This window comes from Erythrolamprus reginae, chromosome 1 (genome assembly GCF_031021105.1).
Source record: "Erythrolamprus reginae isolate rEryReg1 chromosome 1, rEryReg1.hap1, whole genome shotgun sequence".
NCBI lineage: Eukaryota > Metazoa > Chordata > Lepidosauria > Squamata > Dipsadidae > Erythrolamprus > Erythrolamprus reginae.
The window spans coordinates 333,789,689-333,811,168 of NC_091950.1; the positions used below are offsets into that span (position 1 = coordinate 333,789,689).

General features: G+C 40.7%; 1 protein-coding gene across 3 annotated transcripts in view; it reads right to left on the reverse strand.

Moving 5' to 3' along the window:
• CAPN9 (calpain 9) overlaps positions 1–21,480 on the reverse strand; it is a 52,548-nt gene that overhangs the window by 23,744 nt on the left and 7,324 nt on the right. For 2 of the 3 annotated variants that reach the window (XM_070733933.1, XM_070733934.1), the window contains exons 3-8: positions 9,982–10,051; positions 9,122–9,240; positions 7,450–7,583; positions 6,496–6,664; positions 3,740–3,823; positions 2,330–2,415 (exon numbers count right to left, since the gene is read on the reverse strand). In XM_070733933.1, coding sequence (XP_070590034.1) covers positions 2,330–2,415; positions 3,740–3,823; positions 6,496–6,664; positions 7,450–7,583; positions 9,122–9,240; positions 9,982–10,051 — 662 coding nt within the window. Of the gene's footprint in view, positions 1–2,329; positions 2,416–3,739; positions 3,824–6,495; positions 6,665–7,445; positions 7,584–9,121; positions 9,241–9,981; positions 10,052–21,480 lie in introns of all 3 variants that reach the window. The other variant, XM_070733936.1, reaches the window with a different exon arrangement.

Genomic DNA, 21,480 nt, shown 5'->3' on the forward strand with positions numbered 1-21,480 from the left:
CTCTCTGGAACCAGCTCCCCCCAGAGATGAGAACTGCCCCCACCCTCCCTACCTTTCGTAAACTCCTTAAAACCCACCTTTGCCGTCAGGCATGGGGGAATTGAGACATCTCCCCCGGGCCTATACAATTTAAGTATGGTATGTCTGTGTGTATGTCTGCTTTAATAACGGGGATTTTAATGTTTTCTTTTTTAATTGTTAAATTATTAGATTTGTTATGAACTGTTTTCTATTGTTGTTGTGAGCCGCCCCGAGTCTACGGAGAGGGGTGGCATACAAATCTAATAAATAAATAAATACCGGTAAATAAAATAAATAAATAAAGGCTGTCAAACTCCTGACCCCATGGCCTGATGTGTCATGCAGTGGCTGCGCCCATGCTATTTTAGTGAAGGGGGAAAAAATCCTGATACGTCACATGAAGCCACTGTGACAAGGTGAGTTTGACACCCCTGTTTTAGAAACATAGATAAAACAATGATTATATTTTGTGTGTGTGTGTGTGTGTCTGTTTCCCTTTTGTTTTGTTTTTTGCCTGAGAGGACTTTTGTCGCCCTAGTAGTAGTTCTCAATCTGGTGGTCAGGATCCATTTGGGGGTCGAACGACTCTTTCACAGGGGTCGCCTAGGAACTAAAGCTTCTATTCTGGCATCTTGGAACATAGTTTTACAATCCGACCAATTGGGCGTTTACAGTGGAGGTGTCCCTCTGACCTTCCTGCCAATCAGCTTAAAGCTGTGTTGAGAAAATTGGCACTAGACTTATGGTTGGGGGTCACCACAACATGAGGAACTGTATTAAGGGGTCACAGCATTAGAAAGGTTGAGAACCACTCTGCTAAGATTTTCAATAGCTTGGAGTGGAGCCTACATGAATGATATAGTTTGCACTCTAATGATCTGCTGGAAGGCAAGTATTGATTTCTCCATACTGTCCCCTGCTTGTTCTATGTAATTGCCCAGGCGACGACTTTGAACTTATTTACAGGAAGTGGAAATGGGGTCGTATGGATCTGTCTTTACTTGCAATTGAAAATGCTCTCATAAATGCAGTCCTTCCCTCCCCCCATTGATCGATTTAATCATTTGACAAAATAAATACACTTGGATTTTGAGTGGCATGCTCTTCTTTCTTGACATTAAAAATTATTAAAGTAATAAACAAGGGCAACGAAATAGTAAGACTGTAATAGCAAAAACAAGAACAGAAGACTTGGAGGAACAATAACACCCATGTGCAATCCACAATGAGAGGCTTCTTAACTAGTTCCTTTCTAAAAAAAAATGGTGGCACTGGGAATGTACTGGTAATCCAGGATGTAAAAATCACAATTGGAACCAGAATTTCTGTTACTAAGCAAGGAGATTGCTAAGTGAGTCATGGCCAATTTCATGACCTTTTTGTCACAGCTGTTAAACAAATTACTATTGAATGAATCACACGGTTTACAGATTAACAGAGCTGGAAGGGACCTATCAGGTCATCTAATCCAGTGTTTCCCAACCTTGGCAACTTGAAGATATCTGGACTTCAACTCCCAGAATTCCCCAGCCAGCGAATGCTGGCTGGGGAATTCTGGGAGTTGAAGTCCAAATATCTTCAAGTTGCCAAGGTTGGGAAACACTGATCTAGTCCAACTTCCTGCCCAAGCAGGAGACACTACATCTGCCTCTACCTAGGATTGAATTGGTTATTAATTTATTGGCTATTAATATTGGTTATTAATAGTTTATTAACTGGAATCTAACTTCCCCCCATGTCAGAAACTGCCTCAGAGGATCACAAATGGCAATCACGTGACCCTGCGAGGCTGCAATCATCATAAACACATGCCGGTTGCTAAGCAACCAAGCTTTGATCACATGACTGAGGGGAAGCTGTGATGGTCAGAAATGCAAAGACTGGTTGTAAGTCACTTTTTCTTTTCAGTGCCACGGCAACTTCAAATAGTTGCTAAACGAATAGTTGTAAGCCAAGGACTACTTTGTTTCCTTATTTTTCAGATATAAATAAACCTCATTCTTTTGACAGGGTTATAACTTATTTTACTGAATTTCAGGAATGTGATATTTAAACAGTTTCTCATAAACAATGTTTATTTTTATAACCACGGCAATACTGAACATTTTTTTGAGTATGATAATTATATTGTTAAATGTAATAAATTAATATTAATAACAACAACAACAACAATAAATGTAAATAATAAAAAATAATAAAAAATAATAAATGAAATAAATTTAATTTAGTTAAATTAATTGTTAATAATTTGGTATTCTGGGTATTCTTTTTAACATGATTATAAATCCCTTGAACTGAAAATACTAACTTGTCACTCCAGGCACCATTCCATTCCACTTGACCCCATGGATTCCGAACTCGAATGAGCCTCACTGTCTGCCCTTGGTAATTGACCTATTAAGAACCAAAGCCAGTGAGGGCTGAAAAAATTTAAAACAACTCTCCACTTAAAAACAAAAACAAAACTGCACTTCAACTGCTTAACTTAAATAAGATCCACTAAAAAGGGTACCATGATCTTATTGTATAAATTATTTCGCCTGTTTTGAACTTCAACTGTAGTTTTTACGGTCACCTTAGCTTTGGAATTGGGCTATGCATATTTTTTTATATACAATTTGATGAGTGGTAATGAAATTAATTTCTGATTAACATTGCCACTTTTAATTCATCATTTAACTGTTTGACCTTTTGGATGAACATTAAGTGAGCAGTAGATAACCACAGGACATTTATGCTATAATAATAATAATAATAATAATAATAATAATAATAATAATAATAACAACAACAACAACAACAACAATAGTAATAACAACAACAACAATAATAATAATAACAACAACATCATCATTATTATCAACAACAACAACAGAGTTGGAAGGGACCTTGGAGGTCTTCTAGTCCAACCCTCTGCTTAGGCAGGAAACCCTACACTACTTCAGACAAATGGTTATCCAACACCTTGTTTAAAATTTCCAGTGTTGGAGCATTCACAACTTCTGGAGGCAAACTGTTCTGCTGATTAATTGTCCTAACTGTCTGGAAATTTCTCCTTAGTTCTAAGTTATTTCGCTCCTTGTTTAGTTTCCACCCATTGCTTTTTGTTCCACCCTCAGGTGCTTTGGAGAAAAGCTTGACTCCCTTTTTTTTGTGGCAACCCCTGAGATATTGGAACACTGCTATCATGATACATCTCCTCTCGATTAATCAATTCCCACTATGAAATAAATTAAGAAGTATGTGAGGGGGGGAAAAAGCCAATGTAACTCACTCCACACAGCATACGCATGGATCAGGGGTGAGTTTTTCCCAGTTTGGACTGGATTCTGCGAACCAGTAGTGACCAGGCAAGGGCTCCCCATCGCCAACGCTACTGGAATGGCCCCATCTATGTTCTAATAAGCATGTTGCCATACCTTACCAGTGCAACAAAATACCTTCTAACACATCTGATCCTGAGAATGGAATGAGCAGTCAATAGAGTTCTATTCCCAAACCTTGATTTTCTTCCCGTTGAGTTTAAGGTTGCCATCCTAGGATGCAAAAGATTGCACCAGAGAGCAATATGTTTTTCTAAATTACTTTGCTGCCATTTAGTGCTGGTGTGGTTTTCTACAGTTCAGATATGGTAGCTGGAATCTAACTGGGATTATTAGATTTTATTTTCCACCCATCTACTTTCTGGTGAGAAATATCATAATAAGAAGGTGCTTACCTCATCAATACCAGTTACTGAGTATGCATGACCTTTTACGAGACCAGTGGGGGTCCGAGCTTCTGACTCAGCTGCATTGCTGATCTAAATAATGGAATTTTTTTTAAAAAAAATTGACTTTTTTGCTTTATTGAAAGCATACTTGTTTTTGTAAGTATATGCAGGAATGTGTGGCACCTGGAATACAGGTATGTAACCTCTAGAGCAGTGTTTCCCAACCATGGCAACTTGAGGGTATCTGGACTTCAACTCCCAGAATTCCCCAGCCAGCATTTGCTGGCTGGGGAATTCTGGGAGTTGAAGTCCAAATATCTTCAAGTTGCCAAGGTTGGGAAACACTGCTCTAGAATACAATATGAAGAAAAAGTTAGCACCGCCATTTTATGTTGTTAAAAGGACACTTAAAAATTAATTAAGTATAGTGTTGTTGTGAGCCGCTCCGAGTCTCCGGAGAGGAGCGGCATACAAATCTAATTAATAATAATAATAATAATAATAATAATAATAATAATAATAATAATAATACCACACTGTGCCCAGGTTGGAACCCAGAATTGCACATACAGACTTCCACTTATCTCTTTTCTCATTTTCCTGCAGCATTCCCATTCCAAAATTTGATTTGCAAGATTCCCAACCCTCAAAGCAGGTTATTTTATTTTTATGGTTATTTTTAATTCACTATAAGGGCAAAAAGAATGAAAATGCTTGATCCTGCTCACTGCTTTGAGGCACATGCTCCCTGGTGTGCAATTGAAAGACCATATGTGGTTTTTTAGTGAAGGTGTGTGGTATGCTGCTCTTACAAATGCTCATGCAATGTCCCACTAAAATAACTAGCATTTCTGTTAGCAGAGATATATTTGCTGTGTGGTATATTGTTGCTGTGTGTGTGGTTTGTAAACTATTAGTAGCATTATATGTGTATTGCTTATTTTGCCTATTTGTAAATAATAATATTGTTATATATATTGATACTAAGTCTGATTCATTGTCTGACTAGCCCATATTCCTACATAAACTATGTTTTAAAGTGCGTTGAAGGTTTAGTACCTAGACATACTAACAATTTCCTGCATGCCAATATGGTAAGAATATGAAGACAGATTCTGGCAGACTGAATGGATGAAACCTACTAGAATAGGTCAACGATCATGAAGGCGGTCTCTGCATGTGATGTGGTACACTAAGAGCACGGCAAGACACAAAAGATGCCCTGGTCAACCACTAGGAAAAGGGAAACTCTGACTGCAAACCTCCACTGCCTTGTGGCTATATCCATCATTGGAAAAGGCTTCAGGAGTAAACCTTGAGGCAAAATCCGGATCCAGAGTCCCAGGAGCAGTTTGTGACTGTGTAACGTCCCTTTACCCTACATTCCAGTTACGTTCCAACGTAGCTGGAACCAATCGTATTGGCCTTTGCCATTCCATTGGATTATTTCAGAAACATGGAGAGGGGAGGTCTGCTGCTTGGGTAACAGTCTATCCTCCATACTTCCCTCCTGAATCTTATTTAACCCTTTAACATATTTAAATGTTTTGATCATGCCCCCCCCTTTCCCTTCTGTCTTCCAGACTATACAGATTGAGTTCATTAAATCTTTCCTGATACGTTTTATGCTTAAGACCTTCCACCATTTTTGTAGACCGTCTTTGGACCCGTTCAATTTTATCAATATCTTTTTGTAGGTGAGGTCTCCAGAACTGAACACAGTATTCCAAATGTGGTCTCACCAGCGCTCTATACAGAGGTATCACAATCTCCCTCTTCCTGTTTGTTATACTTCTAGCTAGGCAGCCAAGCATTCTTACTTGCTTTCCTTACTGCCTGACTGCACTGTTCACCCATTTTGAGACTGTCAGAAATCACTACCCCTAAATCCTTCTCTTCTGGAGTTAATATTAAGGGGGAAAATATGGAATGAACCAAACAGCCAGTGATCTGGTTAACATTGTATCATGATTCTACATTGTCACCAAAACATTTTCTACTTAGAATTATGTGGTAACTTGAAAAAGTGAGTTTTCCGCTTTCTTCCCAAGCAAAGCCTGTGAGAAACAAAGGGTTCCTGCCGCTGGGTTCTTAAAATATCTGGAGCACAAACAATACGGCCTCCAGGCTAAATTAAGTCATGGCTTATCCAGTTCAGTTCAGAATCTCAGTTCACCTCATCAGGAGGGATTAACTGAATAAAAACCTCAGTTCCATGATTTAATCAGAGAAATTCTAGAAAATATTCTCCGGAGGGATAGAGAAAAGAAGGTGAAAATTTGCATCACCGTTATCCAGTGGTGGTACATTAGGACTGATTTGCTAATCCAGTGTTTTCCAGAAGTTGCCAGTTTAGGAAAGGATAATTATTTGCTGATGATTTGGAAGAGTCATGTGGAGAAAAAAAATGTGTGAAGTCTGTGTTGCTGTTGTTTTTAAACAAACAGGCCCTCAATTAATCAAAGACACATGCTCAAGGGAAAGTCCCATAGCATTATTCAAAAACAAATTCCTACATATTAGGAACATTCCCTGATAATATACTTCATAAGCAGCCACCTAAAGCTCTCCACATGCTTTAAACTAAAATTTGTATTGCGTACGATGGCTGGAATTGACTGGAATTATCCAAAGCCACTTGAGGACAACATATTCCAGTTCTGTGCCCTATTCCGTATCATATCTTCAGTTGCTTTGGGGCATAATAACTTGAGGAAATATCCTGTCAGAAAACTCAAACTAACATTGATACTTCTACTTACATCAATAGAACAGCCCACCAATGAGCCTCTTTTAAGTGCCCTCTGTAAGAGTTCATAGAAATTTTTTGGAGCCTTTTTAACTTCAAATGTTTCTCCAACTCCTCCAGTGAAGTCTTCCATGGCTTCAATTGAACTTCCTCCTTTTAGAGCTTCATAACTTCCATTCAACCTGAGATCGTCAGAGAAATATACATACATAAAGACAAGGAGGTCATGTCCATCTTACTTCAAATATGTTTAGGTGCCATGTGAATTTCCTGTTGTGGCTCATGACATGCAGAAACATCCATAGGACTTACATGGCATTTAAAAATATTAAAGTATCATCTACTTAAACCATTAGAAGGAAGTGTTGTAAATCAAATTCAAGATTAGCAAAACTCTGATATTTTGTGTGGCTTTTCCTATGACCTGTTTGGTTTCCCTTGAAATTTTCAAATATTTTGGCTCTAACTTATTTCAGTAGATAGAAACTTTCAAACTTATTTGAAATTTCACTTTAGTCCATGACAAAAAAAAAAGCAAGTGTTGTGTCTTGAGATCTACATATTAGCTGGGAAGTTTCCACTCTGGTCCACTCTTTAGAACAGAGCAGGAAATTGCTGATTGGTTTTTTCCAACTAGGGCTCTCTATTTAAACCACAGTCACACCTGAGGGGTTTGCTGATGTTTGCTCACTGTTACCAATAGAGAACTCAACCCGCCTCCTGTTTATTCCATATGGGAACTTAACAGCAAGTTGAATATAAAATTTAAAAACCTAAAATTAAATTTGTGCAGCAGCATACGAAAGTAATGATAAACAAATAAACAAACAAAGCCAGATCATCTCAGTCTACCATCAAAAACCATATAATACAATATTTATAAAACTGCGATTGCAAATCCAAGGGCTATAAATCACGACAAGTGTGGAAACAAAATAGAAGATGAAGATCAAAGTTATCTACCTACTTGGCATAGGCTTTTTCCAACAATGCACTCCAGAATTCATTGAGGTCAGCTGAGTGCAGAAAAACCAAACGGTCTTTGAAAGTTGGCAAGCGGTCATCGATAACAACATCCAGCCATTCATTGTACTGCCAAAACTATCTCAATAAAGACAGATAGTGAATCATTTAATAATGGTAATAAAGCCAGGGAAAAATTGAAGTAGGACCAGGAAGTTCCAATACTGCTATAGGCCTTGGAAGTGAAGGCTACAAGAAGCTTTTAATTTTATGGATGAGGTGGAACAGGACTGAGAAAGAACAGTAGCACAAGCATCTCTTATCTCTCAAAATAAAATTCATGCTTTTGATAGATACAAAAGCTTATAATCTAAAACATAGAAGTCTGATGGCAGAAAAAGACCTCATGGTCCATCTAGTCTGCCCTTATACTATTTTCTGTATTTTATCTTAGGATGGATATATGTTTATCCCAGGCATGTTTAAATTCAGTTACTGTGGATTTACCAACCACGTCTGCTGGAAGTTTGTTCCAAGGATCTACTACTCTTTCAGTGAAATAATATTTTCTCACGTTGCTTTTGATCTTTCCCCCAACTAACTTCAGATTGTGTCCCCTTGTTCTTGTGTTCACTTTCCTATTAAAAACACTTCCCTCCTGAACCTTATTCAACCCTTTAACATATTTAAATGTTTCGATCATATCCCCCCTTTTCCTTCTGTCCTCCAGACTATACAGATTGAGTTCATTAAGTCTTTCCTGATACGTTTTATGCTTAAGACCTTCCACCATTCTTGTAGCCCGTCTTTGGACCCGTTCAATTTTGTCAATATCTTTTTGTAGGTGAGGTCTGCAAAAAGTTCATGCTCTTGTAAGATCATGAAACAAAAAAATTAAAATGTCTATGGAGATTCTCAGTCATCCAAGTCATTGTTATCCCAAAGGTGCTTTTTCAAGAGGCAAGTGGATTTTCTGTTTTTTCTCTGAAGACGTTTTACTTCTTATCCAAGAAGCTTCTTCAGCTTCTTTTTCCTTTCATTCCCCACCATCCGGTCATAGCTGAAGAAGCTTCTTACATGAGAAGTGAATTCTTTTCAAAGAAAAACCAGAGAGTCGATTTGCCTCTGGAAAAAGCACTTTTTGGACAACATTTTAAAAAGTGAAGGTAGTGGCCATGGGTTCATTTCAGTAAAATGGTTCTAGTCCCCATCAGCCATGAAATCTCCGTGGGCCTTATATTTTTTTCTCAAACTGACTCATTTCCCAGGATTGGTGCTGTAGGGGGAAAATGGGAGGAGGGAACATTATGTACACTACCCTGAGGTCTTGAAGGATAGGCAGGATATGAATATAGTAAATAGTTAGATATATTTCATTCTAGGCTTGATTTCTGATCTAGGTAGGCAACAAATATTGTCAGACAGTGAAACTATTGCAAAATAAATCTCAAAGAGAAGGCTGTCAAAATTCTGACCTGTCAGAGATAATAAAATGTCAGGAGGTTCATATGTTTCCCAAATGTGCCTGAATCACAGTTTCCAGCCACGTCAAGTAGCAGAATTAAATATAAGGGATGTTGACAGCTGTAATTTAATAACATCTGGATTTCCCAGCTCCCAGGATATTCAACATTCATTTATTCATTCATTCAAGCAAGAGTGTGCGAAGAGATTACCTGAAAATGAAATATTCCAGCATAATCTGGCCCAAAATCTTGATTTGGTGGTATAACTCTGGCTAGTACTTTTTCATTGAGGGTAAGAGACGCTATAGCTGCTAATAGCCAACAATCACCTGAAAAATTATATGGAACAATATACAGGTTATACTTTTGATCTAACATAAATAAGAAGAGTATTTCCTGCTAAATAATTCCTTGTTTTGCTTGGAACTCACAGCTGTAATTCCTAAAGGAAATCAACTCTGATTCTCCTTTGAAAAGACAGATACTGAAGCTCCAAATACTTTGACCACCAAAGGAGAAGAGAAGACACATTAGAAAAGACCTTGATGTTAGGAAAGATTGAAAGCAGAAGGATGAGGAAGTAGCAGAGGATGAGGTGGTTAGATAGCGTTATCAACACAGTGTGCATGAGTTTGAGTAGACTCTGGAAAACAATGGAAGGCAGGGGGCCTGGAGTGCGATGTATCGCCCATGGGGTTATGGTTACAATTAGACATGACTAAGTAATAGTTAAATCAGAGGCTGAGTGGACCAAGCAACGCTCTCCACAGAGATAGGGTCGACCAATGTGGCTGAGAGGCTGTAAATGGCGGGGCCACAGTAGTTCAGGAAAATAGCATGCTTCCTGTTGTTGGATGTGTCGTGAAAGTTGCTGGCTTGGAGAAATATTCTGAATTTGGACATGTATGCCGTCCAAGTATCTTGATCAGGGTTGAAGAAGGCGGGTGCCTGTGCCATGGAGGAATCTATCCACCAGGAAGCCTCCACACATTTTAGACAATGTCTTAACAGGCCTACCCAATATCTTGTATCAAGGAGACCAAAAATCATTCCAGTGGAAAAACACTCACCAAGGTCTCCTTGACAGATGTCAGTTCTTGTGGCTCCTCCAAGAATAAACTGTGGGTCTTTAACGATTTCCTTGAAGAAGATAAGAAAAACAAGACCAGTGACCTGATTAGAAGATAGTCTGCTGTGACCTTCTCATAATTTTACATCCTTTCTCTCCGGAGGCAGTTTGACAATTAACAAATGTGAACTTTCTGTCAATGCCATAATGTACAGTTTATTCATCTGACCTTATTATGGTATTACGAAATCGCATGTTCCTCCTTTGCTGAGGAAATTGGGACAAAAAAAGACCCTTTCTTTCTCCCTCAAATTATCAGATTTTTCTACTGAGCGTATCACCAACTGTTCTTTGGTAATGGGGATACATGTGGTGCAGGAAAAAAAAATAATTCTTGACTTAGTTTGTTCAAAGTTACAATGGCACTGAAAAATGTGACATATGACTGTTTTTCATACTTATAACCAATGCAAAATCCCAGTGCTCATATGATATTAATTTAATGTATTTTATTTTGTTTTGTTTTGTTTTATTTTGTTTTGTTTTATTTTATTTTATTTTATTTTATTTTATTTTATTTTATTTTATTTTATTTTATTTTATTTTATTTTATTTTATTTTATTTTATTTTATTTTATTTTATTTTATTTTATTTTATTTTATTTTATTTTATTTTATTTTATTTTATTTTATTTTATTTTATTTTATTTTACTTTACTTTACTTTACTTTACTTTACTTTACTTTACTTTACTTTATTTTATTTTATTTTATTTTATTTTAGTTATTTTATTTTATTTTATTTTATTTTATTTTATTTTATTTTATTTTATTTTAGTTATTTTATTTTATTTTAGTTATTTTAGTTATTTTATTTTATTTTATTTATAAACCACCCAACTCCAGTTTTCCGAAAGTTGGCAACTGACTCATTTTTATGAGAGTTACAGTATCGTGGGGTCATGTGACCACCTTTTGCGACCTTCTGACAAGCAAATTCAAAATTAAGCCAGATTGGTTTAATAACCATGTCGCTAATATAACAACTGCAGTAATTCACTTAATAACTATGGCAAGATAAGGTCATAAAACAGGGCAAAATTTACTTAACAAAAGTCTGCCTTAGCAACAGAAATGTTGGGCTCAACTGTGGTCATAAATCAAGGACTGCTTGTAGGTAAAATTTGTAAAATGAGGCCATCTGCTCGCCTAAGGCAGAAGCCATCCTGGATTGGTGTCCAAGTGCTGCAATGGATACAGGCTCATGGCTACTTTTCATACCAAAAGCAAATAACTCAGTTCATAAAGTGTTCCGTCTGTCCTTAATGGAAGCTAAAAGCCCTTAGATCTCTTAGGGAACATGGTAAAAGAATTCTGTCTCATATTCCAGACAAGACAGCTTCTAAAATCAGAGGTTGAAGAGCAAGTACTTTCAAATGGTTGTTTCCTTAATTAATAAATTAATGTTCATTTTACCAATGCATTTAAATAGAGAAAGTTGAAAGGTACATCTGACAAGTGCGTATTTACACCATTCCAGGAATGCATACGTATGCAGAGAACAATTTGATATCCAAATCATTAACTCATACATGAGTATAGGAAGTGAAGCGAGGGCGGGGGTGTTGGTTTCTTCCCGGTTTGGGCCAGATCTCCCAAACCAGTAGCCACCCACCAGATCCGATTTGGTTGGTGTCAGTGTGTGTGTGCCACCATCTCTTTTTTTGCAGTTTGTTTGTGAATTTTTCCCTGTTTGGATGGCATCTTCTCTTTTGCTGCTTGAAAAAGGGCCCTCCCGCCCATCCCTGGCTTAATACTGACATTTATTTCTTCGCCCAAAGCACAGCTGATCAGCTTCTCAGCTGTGTTTCGGGCAGATTTCAGCTACTGAGCATGCTGAGAAGCAAAATTGCACGAGGGGATGCATGAGTGCAAGCGGAGAATGTGCGCACATACAAAACGTCACGATGCAAAACAGTGGTGAAGGTAAGTGGAACTCATCCCTGAAGTGAGGTCAAGGTATTCCTCTTAATATAACCCTTTTGAAGACCAGAGGTCTTCAAACTTGGCAACTTTAAGACCTGTGGACTTCAACTCCCAGAATTCTGGCTTGAGAAGTCTGGAAATTGAAGTCCACAAGTCTTAAAGTTGCTAAGTTTGGGTACCCCTGCCTTAAACAATCGCGCCAGTCCTTCCCAATTTCACACTTTACAGCAGAGGTCTTCAAACTTGGCAACTTTAAGATTTGTGGACTTCAACTCCCAGAATTGAATTCTGGGAGTTGAAGTCCACAAGTCTTAAAGTTTCTAAGTTTGGGGACCCCTGCTTTACATATATGTTGTACAATATCCACAATTTCTGTATGTTGACTTAGAACTGTGAGAATGAAGTCTAATCAATCTCACCAGCTGACATTGTTTGTTCGACGGGACCCTAAGGAGACCAACTCTGTGGGACCTCACCGGTCGCTAGGATTCGTGCGGCAGAAGGCGGTCTCAGAGATAGTCTGGTCCCATGGCATGTAGGGCTTTATAGGTCATAACCAACACTTTGAATTGTGTCCAGAAACAGATCGGTAGCCAATGCAGTCCGCGGAGTGTTGATGAGATATGGGCATATCTCGGAAGGCCCAAAACTGCTCGCATGGCTGCATTTTGGATGAGCTGAAGTTTCTGAACACTATTCAAAGGTAGATGGTATCTAAAAATTGCGGGGGGGGGGGGGGAGCCAAAAACAAGATGGCGACGACCGCATGCACTGTGCCAGAAACCTGGCTTTTGCACATGTTCAGAAAGAAATAATAATAAAAAAATAAATTCAATTTTTTTAAAAAAAAATATTTTAAAAATTGGGTGGTGCCCACAGACCGGCACAGACTCAACCAGTTCTGTGATGTCATCGCGACGTCACCAGTGGGTTGCTACCGGTTCGGGCAAACTGATCCAAACCGGGAGGAACTCACCTCTGGACATGAAGAGACAACTTGAAGGAAAAGGCTGCTTTCCCACAGGCTGTGCAGGCTGATGAATTTTTAAAAATCCTGTCCATGTCATCTGTTTAGAAACTGCCGTTGACATGACAAGCAAAGACAGAGGACAGAGCAAGCCTGACTCAAAACGCCCAGAGATGTTTCTGCAGATGGAAACTAACAGTGGAACATGCTTCTACAGCAAAATCTCCTTCGTGATAGATGATCAAGGAAATCACTTATGATGTCTACTCAGCAGATGGCATTGGGAAATGATGACAGGCATCAAGGCAGTTATTGCAAGTCTTGCAATAACTACGGGTAGCTTAAAAATTCAGTATTCCAAACATTTCACATGTTTCAGAGGAAATATCGCATAGTGGATGACCTGGTTATCATCGTCGCTTCCTTTCCACTGTATCATGATTAGTGAGAACAAAAGACACGTCGTCATCAGTGCATGGATGAAAGCCAATGCTTTTTACCACCGGTTCTGTGGGCGTGGCTTGGTGGGTGTGGTGTTGCTTAGTGGGCATGGCTTGGTGGGCATGGCAGGGAAGGATACTGCAAAATCCCCATTCCCTCATAAGAACATTTATTTATTTATTTATTATTTATTTATTTATTAATCAGATTTGTATGCCGCCCCTCTCCGCAGACTCGGGGTGGCTCACAGCAATAATAATACAATGTAAACAAATCTAATATTTAAGTTAATTTAAAAAAAACCAATTTAGAAACCAATCATACATACTAGCATACCATACATAAATTTTATAAGCCTAGGGGGAGGGAAAATGTCAATTCCCCCATGCCTGACGGCAGAGGTGGGTTTTAAGGAGCTTACGAAAGGCTAGGAGGGTGGGGGCAACTCTGATATCTGGGGGGAGTTGGTTCCAAAGGGTCGGGGCCACCACAGAGAAGGCTCTTCCCCTGGGTCCCGCCAAACGACATTGTTTAGTTGACGGGACCCAGAGAAGGCCCACTCTGTGGGACCTAACTGGTCGCTGGGATTCGTGCGGCAGAAGGTGGTCCCGGAGATATTCTGGTCCGGTGCCATGAAGGGCTTTATAGGACATAACCAACACTTTGAATTGTGACCGGAAACTGATTGGCAACCAATGCAGACTGCGGAGTGTTGGTGTGACATAAGAAGAGTCATGCTGAATCAGGCCAAAGCTCATCGAGTCCACCATATTGTGTCACACAGTGGCCCACCAATTGTACATGGGGATCTTGAGCAGAAGGAGAAGGTAAACCTTTCCCTTTCCCTTGACCCCCAACAAATGGTACCCAAGGGAATCCTGACTGTCTCAACCATCATACTTGGACCTCCGTTTCCCCTCCCCACTCCTATGGGAAGGATATTGCAAAATCTCCATTTCAACCCCAATCTGGGACCAGCCAGAGGTGGCATTTGCCAGTTCTCTGAACTACTCAACATTTCTGCTACTGGTTTTCTGAACTACTCAACATTTCCGCTACAGGTTCTTCAGAACCTGCTGGATTTCACCCTTGCACCAGCGCCACCAGCTTATTCAACCCTCTGGACTTGCAGATAAAGTGATGCATTGATTCATCCATAGAATATTGTAACGCAGCAAACACTCGGGCAGCCCAATGGAATGATGTAGGCCACTGAGTTCAATGGTTTCTCAATCCATGAATTCAAATGACAACCGGGGTGGCGCAGCAGGTAGAGTGCTGTACCTGCAGGCCACTGAAGCTGACTGTAGATCTGAAGCTCAGTGGTTCAAATCTCATCACCGGCTCAAGGTTGACTCAGCCTTCCATCCTTCCAAGGTGGGTAAAATGAGGACCCGGATTGTGGGGGCAATAGGCTGGCTCTGTTAAAAAGTGCTATTGCTAACATGTTGTAAGCCGCCCTGAGTCTAAGGAGAAGGGCGGCCTAAAAATTGAATGAATGAACGAACGAACGAACGAACGAACGAACGAACAAACAAACAAACAAACAAACAAACAAACAAACATCAAAACTACAAGGCTCAGGATAAAGAAGGGATTTTTTTTGGCCGGTGGGTGATTTTTTGTATTTTTATAGTGTCCAACATAGAAGAAGCAATAGACAGACTATTACGTAGTTTCCATTAACAGGGGCATGAAAACAAATTCACTGTGTTGAAAGAAACCAAGTGAGAAAAAATAACTCTGCTTTGACAAAATGGTGCCATTCATATATTATGTATCCATCCATGAATCCAAAACAGGAGGTTAATTTAAGTGCCTATAATTTGTTAGTTGCTTGCTATTAATCAAGGAAGGAGGGATGTAAAATGTTCACTCCCCCAAAGCATATCCCCTTCCTGCATTTTACTAAGCTAGAACACTTGACTTCAGGACCTCAAATTCTCTGAAGTCTAAATTCTGGGACCGGTTTTTTATATCAGCACAGAGAAGTCTGATTGAAGCCAAACAAGTAAGATGCAGATGCAATGACTAGGTGTGTTTATTAGACAAGAACCATACTTGATGGACAACTACCAGAGTGGTTTACATAAAACATGAAAAGTAGGAGACAACATTAATAATAAATATACCAGCACATTAATGTAAAGCAAAAACCAAAAACAAAACAATATGAGTTTTTTTGGAAAATATTTGCAATGTTAAAGAATAGGAGACAGAGGTCTCAGGTCCATGAGACAGGGGAGTTCCCGGAGGGGAACTTGGGGGGGACTTAATTTTGAGGGAGGGGGGCTTATTTCAGCACATGCCCTGAAAAGCCCTGCTGGACATGTTGTATTTTTGGAGAAACACGGTACTCCTACCAAATACCTGGATTTAGTCTGAAGTTGGATAGGCTCTAATGCTTGGTAAATAAATAAAATAAATACAGTTTAAATTCACATATTCAGTAAGTGATGAGATAAGAATATGCTTTCTTTTGCCAACTCTACTCCTCCTTGAAGAGGCCAGGTTTAAAAAAACTAGATGAGAATTAACAAAGGAATTTTATTTTTGTGGACTGCTCTGAGTCATATCAAGCAGCTGATTTACACCTGATGTAAAATAAATAGACCTAAAAGAGCACTACACCCATTCTTAGATACTGTAAGGTCATAGCTGGATCTGGAAGTAATCAGAAACTCAATATATATTGATGTGTTGTGAGCCACCCCGGGTTCATGGAGAGGCGTGGCATACAAGTCCCTTTGCGACTGGCTCTCCGATGACTGACAGGCACGAACGAACCAGTTGCTTTTCTGGTGCACAATTTTAAGTCATGGTTATCACCTTTAAAGTCCTACATGGCAGAGGGCCAGGTTACTTGTAGATTGTCTCTCTTTGAGGTTATCTTCCTATCCTACTAGGATAGGGTGGGCGCACCCAAGGTCCCCTCCCATGTTGCCACCTGAAGGAACCTTTGAAACATAAATTCTCAGTGGTTGGCCCAGCCCTTTGGAACCTGAGATCTGATAGATTCCTACCCTTTTAACCTTCCAGAAGGCCAAAATACCTGGCTTTCCCCCCAAGCATTGAGGTAGGGTGCAGGAAGGCTATTTCGTTGACACTTTTATGGATCATTAGCCCCTAGCGTCACTATATGAGTCAGGCAGCTATATCAGTCCAGTAAGTAAGTAAATGAGTGAGTAAGTAAGTAAGTAAGTAAGTAAGTAAGTAAGTAAGTAAGTAAGTAAGTAAGTAAGTAAGTAAGTATGTAATCAAGTGAGCAAGTGAGCAGGCAAGCAGGCAAGCAAGCAAGCTAAAATGTTATGATAGAAATCCAAGATATATATTTTTTTGCAAACCTTCTACAAAGCTTTGCAGCTTCTGCAAAGTGATTCATAAGGAAGTAAAATATTCTATAAATAGAGTTTAAACAATACAGTACACTCAAATAAAATGCAATGTTCCTGGAGGGGGGTTTTTTGGTTACGGTTGTTAAAAGTATGATTCAAAGTTTTTTAATTTTTGTACCTGGAAGAATTACAAGCCATAAATCAAAAGCAATTGATTTATTGAACACAGCCTAGATTTACTCATAGAATGTGTAGAGTAAGAAATCACTTTGGTATGTTAATTAGGTTTGTAAGGTGCATTTTTCAAAAGTTACAATTTAGGCAAGATGTTCCTTTATTATAAATCATGTGTGCTGAATTCAAATTGTATCTGACGTGAAGGAAAAAATGAAATACCTTTTCACATGTATTCTATACAACTTGCAATGGTCCCTTGGAGAAATATTTATTTTATTTATCAGAATAAGGAATTTGGAGTGAATGAGCCTGTTGCCATTATATCCTCACAATATTCCTGTAATATAATTTACATTTCAAGGTAGTGGTTGTCACTTTTAAAGCTCTATATGGCTTACAGTGTTGGTGAACCTATGGCACGGGTGCCACAGGTGGCACGCGGAGCCATATCTGCTAGCACGCAAGCTGTTGCCGTAGCTCAGCTCTAATATGCATGTGTATGCTGGCCAGTTGATTTTTTTACTCACACAGAGGGTTTTGGAGGGCATTTTTAGCTTCCAGAGAGCCTCGGTGGTGGGGAGGGGGTGAAGGAGGCCGTTTTTACCCTCCCCTAGCTCCAGGGAAGCCTTTGGAGCCTCGGGAGTGAAATAAACCCAGAGGCAGGGTTAGGTGAAAACGGTACCTTTATTCAGCTCAGAAAAGGTAAGTGACTTTCAGCTAGTACCGTCTGCTTTGCCTGGGAGAAACCGCTCCTTTTATACATTTGCGGTTCCCACCAAAGCAAGAGCAGCCGCGTCTGAGCCAATCAGGAGCGACTTCCTGATTCTAGCTCAGACAGCGCTTTAACAAGGAACAAACTATTTACAGAGATACGAGGTAGCCATTACAGGATACAACACCCCTCCCTCCTTAGTTTGGATACATCCATCACGAAAGCCATGTGACGAAATCATCCAATCTGCCTGGTCTCCACGAGGCTCGCTCCGACCTGCGCAGTTCAGTTGCGTCCTCGCTGCTGATGGTGGAGGTCGGCTCGCTGTTGCTCCCCCGGCGCGGCTGGGGCCTGTTTTGGGCTCCAGCCTGCTGAATTGGCCTGGCAGGCACAACGCTGACTTCGGAGGAGGAAGATGGTTCGGCGTCGCTGGAGGACTCCCTCTGACCCAATAAGTCCATTTGAATGTCTATAATTTCGGGTTGCGTGTTAAAGTCTGTTGAATTGGGAGAGTCTGTGTCAGCGGTTTGCTCCAGGGAGTTTTCCATGCGTTTTCTTATGTGGTCAATGTGCCGCTTCCACATTCGACCATCCTCCAGTTTTACCATATATATGTTTTAGGAGCAGTTTGTTTAACAATAATTCCCTTCATCCAGTTTACACCTCCATCAAAATTTTTTACAAACACATTTTGACCCAAATACATTTGTCTTTCAGGGTTTACATACATTTGATTATTTGTACAAAACCTTGGGTGTAACCTATCTAGTGGGGACCTTAGTTTTCTCCCCATTAGTAACTCAGCAGGGCTTATATGCATGTGAGAGTTTGGGGTAATGTGCTGGGTTAGCAAAAACTGGTCCAAATTTTGTTGTACATCTCCAGGGCCTGGTCTGCGCAATGCTTCCTTTGCCACGCGAACGTAACGTTCTGCCAAACCATTAGCCCAGGGCGAGTAAGGCGAGATGAGTGCGTGTCTGACCCCAAGACTATCTAAGAACAATTCAAACTGCCTGGCCGTTAATTGTGGCCCATTGTCAGACACTAAGATATCAGGGCAACCATGGGTAGCAAACAGCCTGCGCAGCACCTTGATGGTGGCACTTGTGGTTATGTTGTTCATTGCTATGATTTCCACCCATTTGGAAAATGCATCCACTACTATTAGGAAGTATTGTGACCCCACTGGCCCTGCAAAATCAATATGGACCCTGGACCATGGCCCGGCAGGTTGCTCCCACTCTGCTGGAGTTGTTTTGGGGGGGTTAGGCCGTGATTCTTGGCATGGGTCACATTTGGCTACCCAGTTTTCAATATCAGCATCCAAACCTGGCCACCATAAGTGTCCTCTGGCTAGGCCCTTCATCCTGACAATCCCAGGATGGCCCACATGTAACATTTCGAGTACTTTTACCCTTAGGCTTTTAGGAATGATCACTCTATCCCCCCACAACAGACAACCTTTTACATATGACAATTCAAGTCTTTTGGTTTTGAAGTCACACAATTCAGGTTTCACAGAGTCATTTTGCCATCCCTTAAGTACACAATTTACCACCTGTTTTAGAATTTGATCTTGCTGCGTGTGTGCAGCCACCTCCCTTGCAGTGATTAGTGGGTTGTCTTCGAGCTCTATCATTAAGACATCAGCAGATGGGGCAGGGTCCTCCACTAACTCTGCCATGGGGCACCTACTGAGGCCATCTGCGTGGTTGATGGTTTTACCCCCTTTATGGATGAGCTCGTACTGGTATCCTGAGAGGAAAAGGGCCCATTTGATTAACCTTGGGGACATAAATGGAGGAGTAGGCTTGTTGGGGGCTAAGAGACCCAATAAGGGCTTGTGGTCGGTAACCAATTCAAAACTTCTTCCAAAAAGGTAATTATGAAACTTCTTCACCCCTGCCACTAAAGCTAGAGCCTCCTTATCTAGTTGGCTATAATTTCTTTCAGTATTGGTCATCGTTCTGGAAAAGAAAGCAATTGGGGCCTCTGTTTTGTTAGGCAAAACGTGAGCCAAGACTCCTCCCACGCCGTACGGGGAGGCATCGCACGTAAGCCTGATAGGTAGCGAAGTACTATACTGGACTACCACACTTTTAGAAGTTAATAATTGTTTTATTTGTACAAAGGCTTCGTGTTCAGTTCTCCCCCATGTCCAAGGGGTTTCTTTCTGGAGCAAGCGGTGTAGAGGCTCTGCTGCTGTTGCCTTCTGTTTTAAAAAAACGGAGTAAAAATTAAGAAGGCCTAAAAAAGCTTGCAATTCAGTCTTATTTTGTGGCTCTGGGGCTTCTCTAATGGCTCTCAGTTTCTCAGTTGTGGGGTGGATACCTTCCTTATCGATTTTATAACCTAGGAATTCTGCACTGTTGGTTCCCCAGACGCATTTATCAGGCTTAATTCTCAACCCTTTGTCTTGAAGTCTCTGAAGTACTTCCCTTATCCTTTTGTTGAGCTGTTCTTGGTTTTCCCCTGCAATTAAGATGTCATCAAAATAGGGAATGGCCCCATTTATCCCAGATAACAAACGTTCCATTATGCTTTGGAATATCCCTGGGGCTATGCTTACTCCAAACTGTAATCTGGTACATTTAAAGGCACCCCTGTGGGTCACAATTGTTTGCGCGTTTGCTGTCGGTTCATCGACAGGCAACTGCTGATAAGCTTGCGCGAGATCAATCTTTGCAAACCTCTTTCCTTCCCCCAGGGAGTGCAGGAGTTGTTGTACCACCGGAATGGGGTAAGGGTGGTGTTGGAGGGCCTTATTTAGCGTGGATTTATAGTCAGCGCAAACTCTTAAGGAGCCATCCGGTTTTAGAGGTGTGACTATGGGTGTTTCCCATGGTCCCTGCTCCACAGGAACTAAAATGCCTTGGCTTATGAGCTTATCCAGCTGCAGGTCAAGTTTGGGAAGGAGCGGAAGGGGTACCCTGCGAGGTTTGAGCTGGACAGGCGGGACCTTGGGGTCAATAGAAAACGAGATAGGGGGGCCTTTATACGATCCCAGGGTGGGGCTAAACACTTCAGGGAACTCTTGTAAAAAGTTAGGCATGCTATCACAGTTAACAGTACAAATACCAGAAATTTCAATTCCCAAAGGTTCCATCCAAGCCAACCCCAGGAGAGAGTGCTTAGCCCCTGTAACAACAATCATAGGCAGGGTACATTTAACATTCTTAAACACGATAGGTACATTCACTTTGCCCAGAACAGAGATTATCCCCCCTTGAAAATCTCTAATTACCAATGAGGTTTGCAATAGCTCAGATTTAGATAGGTGAGGCATGTACAATTTAAGCTTTTCCCACGGCATAATGGTGTATTTAGACCCCGTGTCAAGCTCCATGGAACATGGCTTGTTGTTTAGAAGTAATGAAATAACAATTTTGCCCCCATTTTTTGTTGCCGTGTTATTCACGGAAAATTGAGAGTTACCTCTTGAGTAGTCGCGGTTAGCGGCTGAGTAGTTCTTTCGGCCCGAAAAACGGAAAGGTCGGTTTTCTCGCGGTTGAGGTGTTTGATTCTGGGGTCGTTGATGGCGCGGAGTGGAGAAGGTTTCCTCCGGTGTAGATGCTCTGCAGGCTTCGGCGATGTGGCCGCGTCGGTTGCAGCGGCGGCATATGGCGTCCCGGAAGGGGCATCGTTGGTGCTGATGGTTTCCTCAGCAGCCGGTGCAGGGGGCGGCGGGGTGAGGAAATCTGTGATGTCTCGGCTGGTCTTGCAGCAGGAAACAGCTGTCCTCGTTGCGAGCTGGTGGGCTGAGGTCGTCTGGTCCTCGGCGCGAGAAAACGTGGAGTCTATCTTGGCAATGACTTCTTTCCTTTCGTGATCCATCAGCTCTTTAGCAGCGGCGTCGGCGACCTCTGCGGTTTGTGCTAGCTTA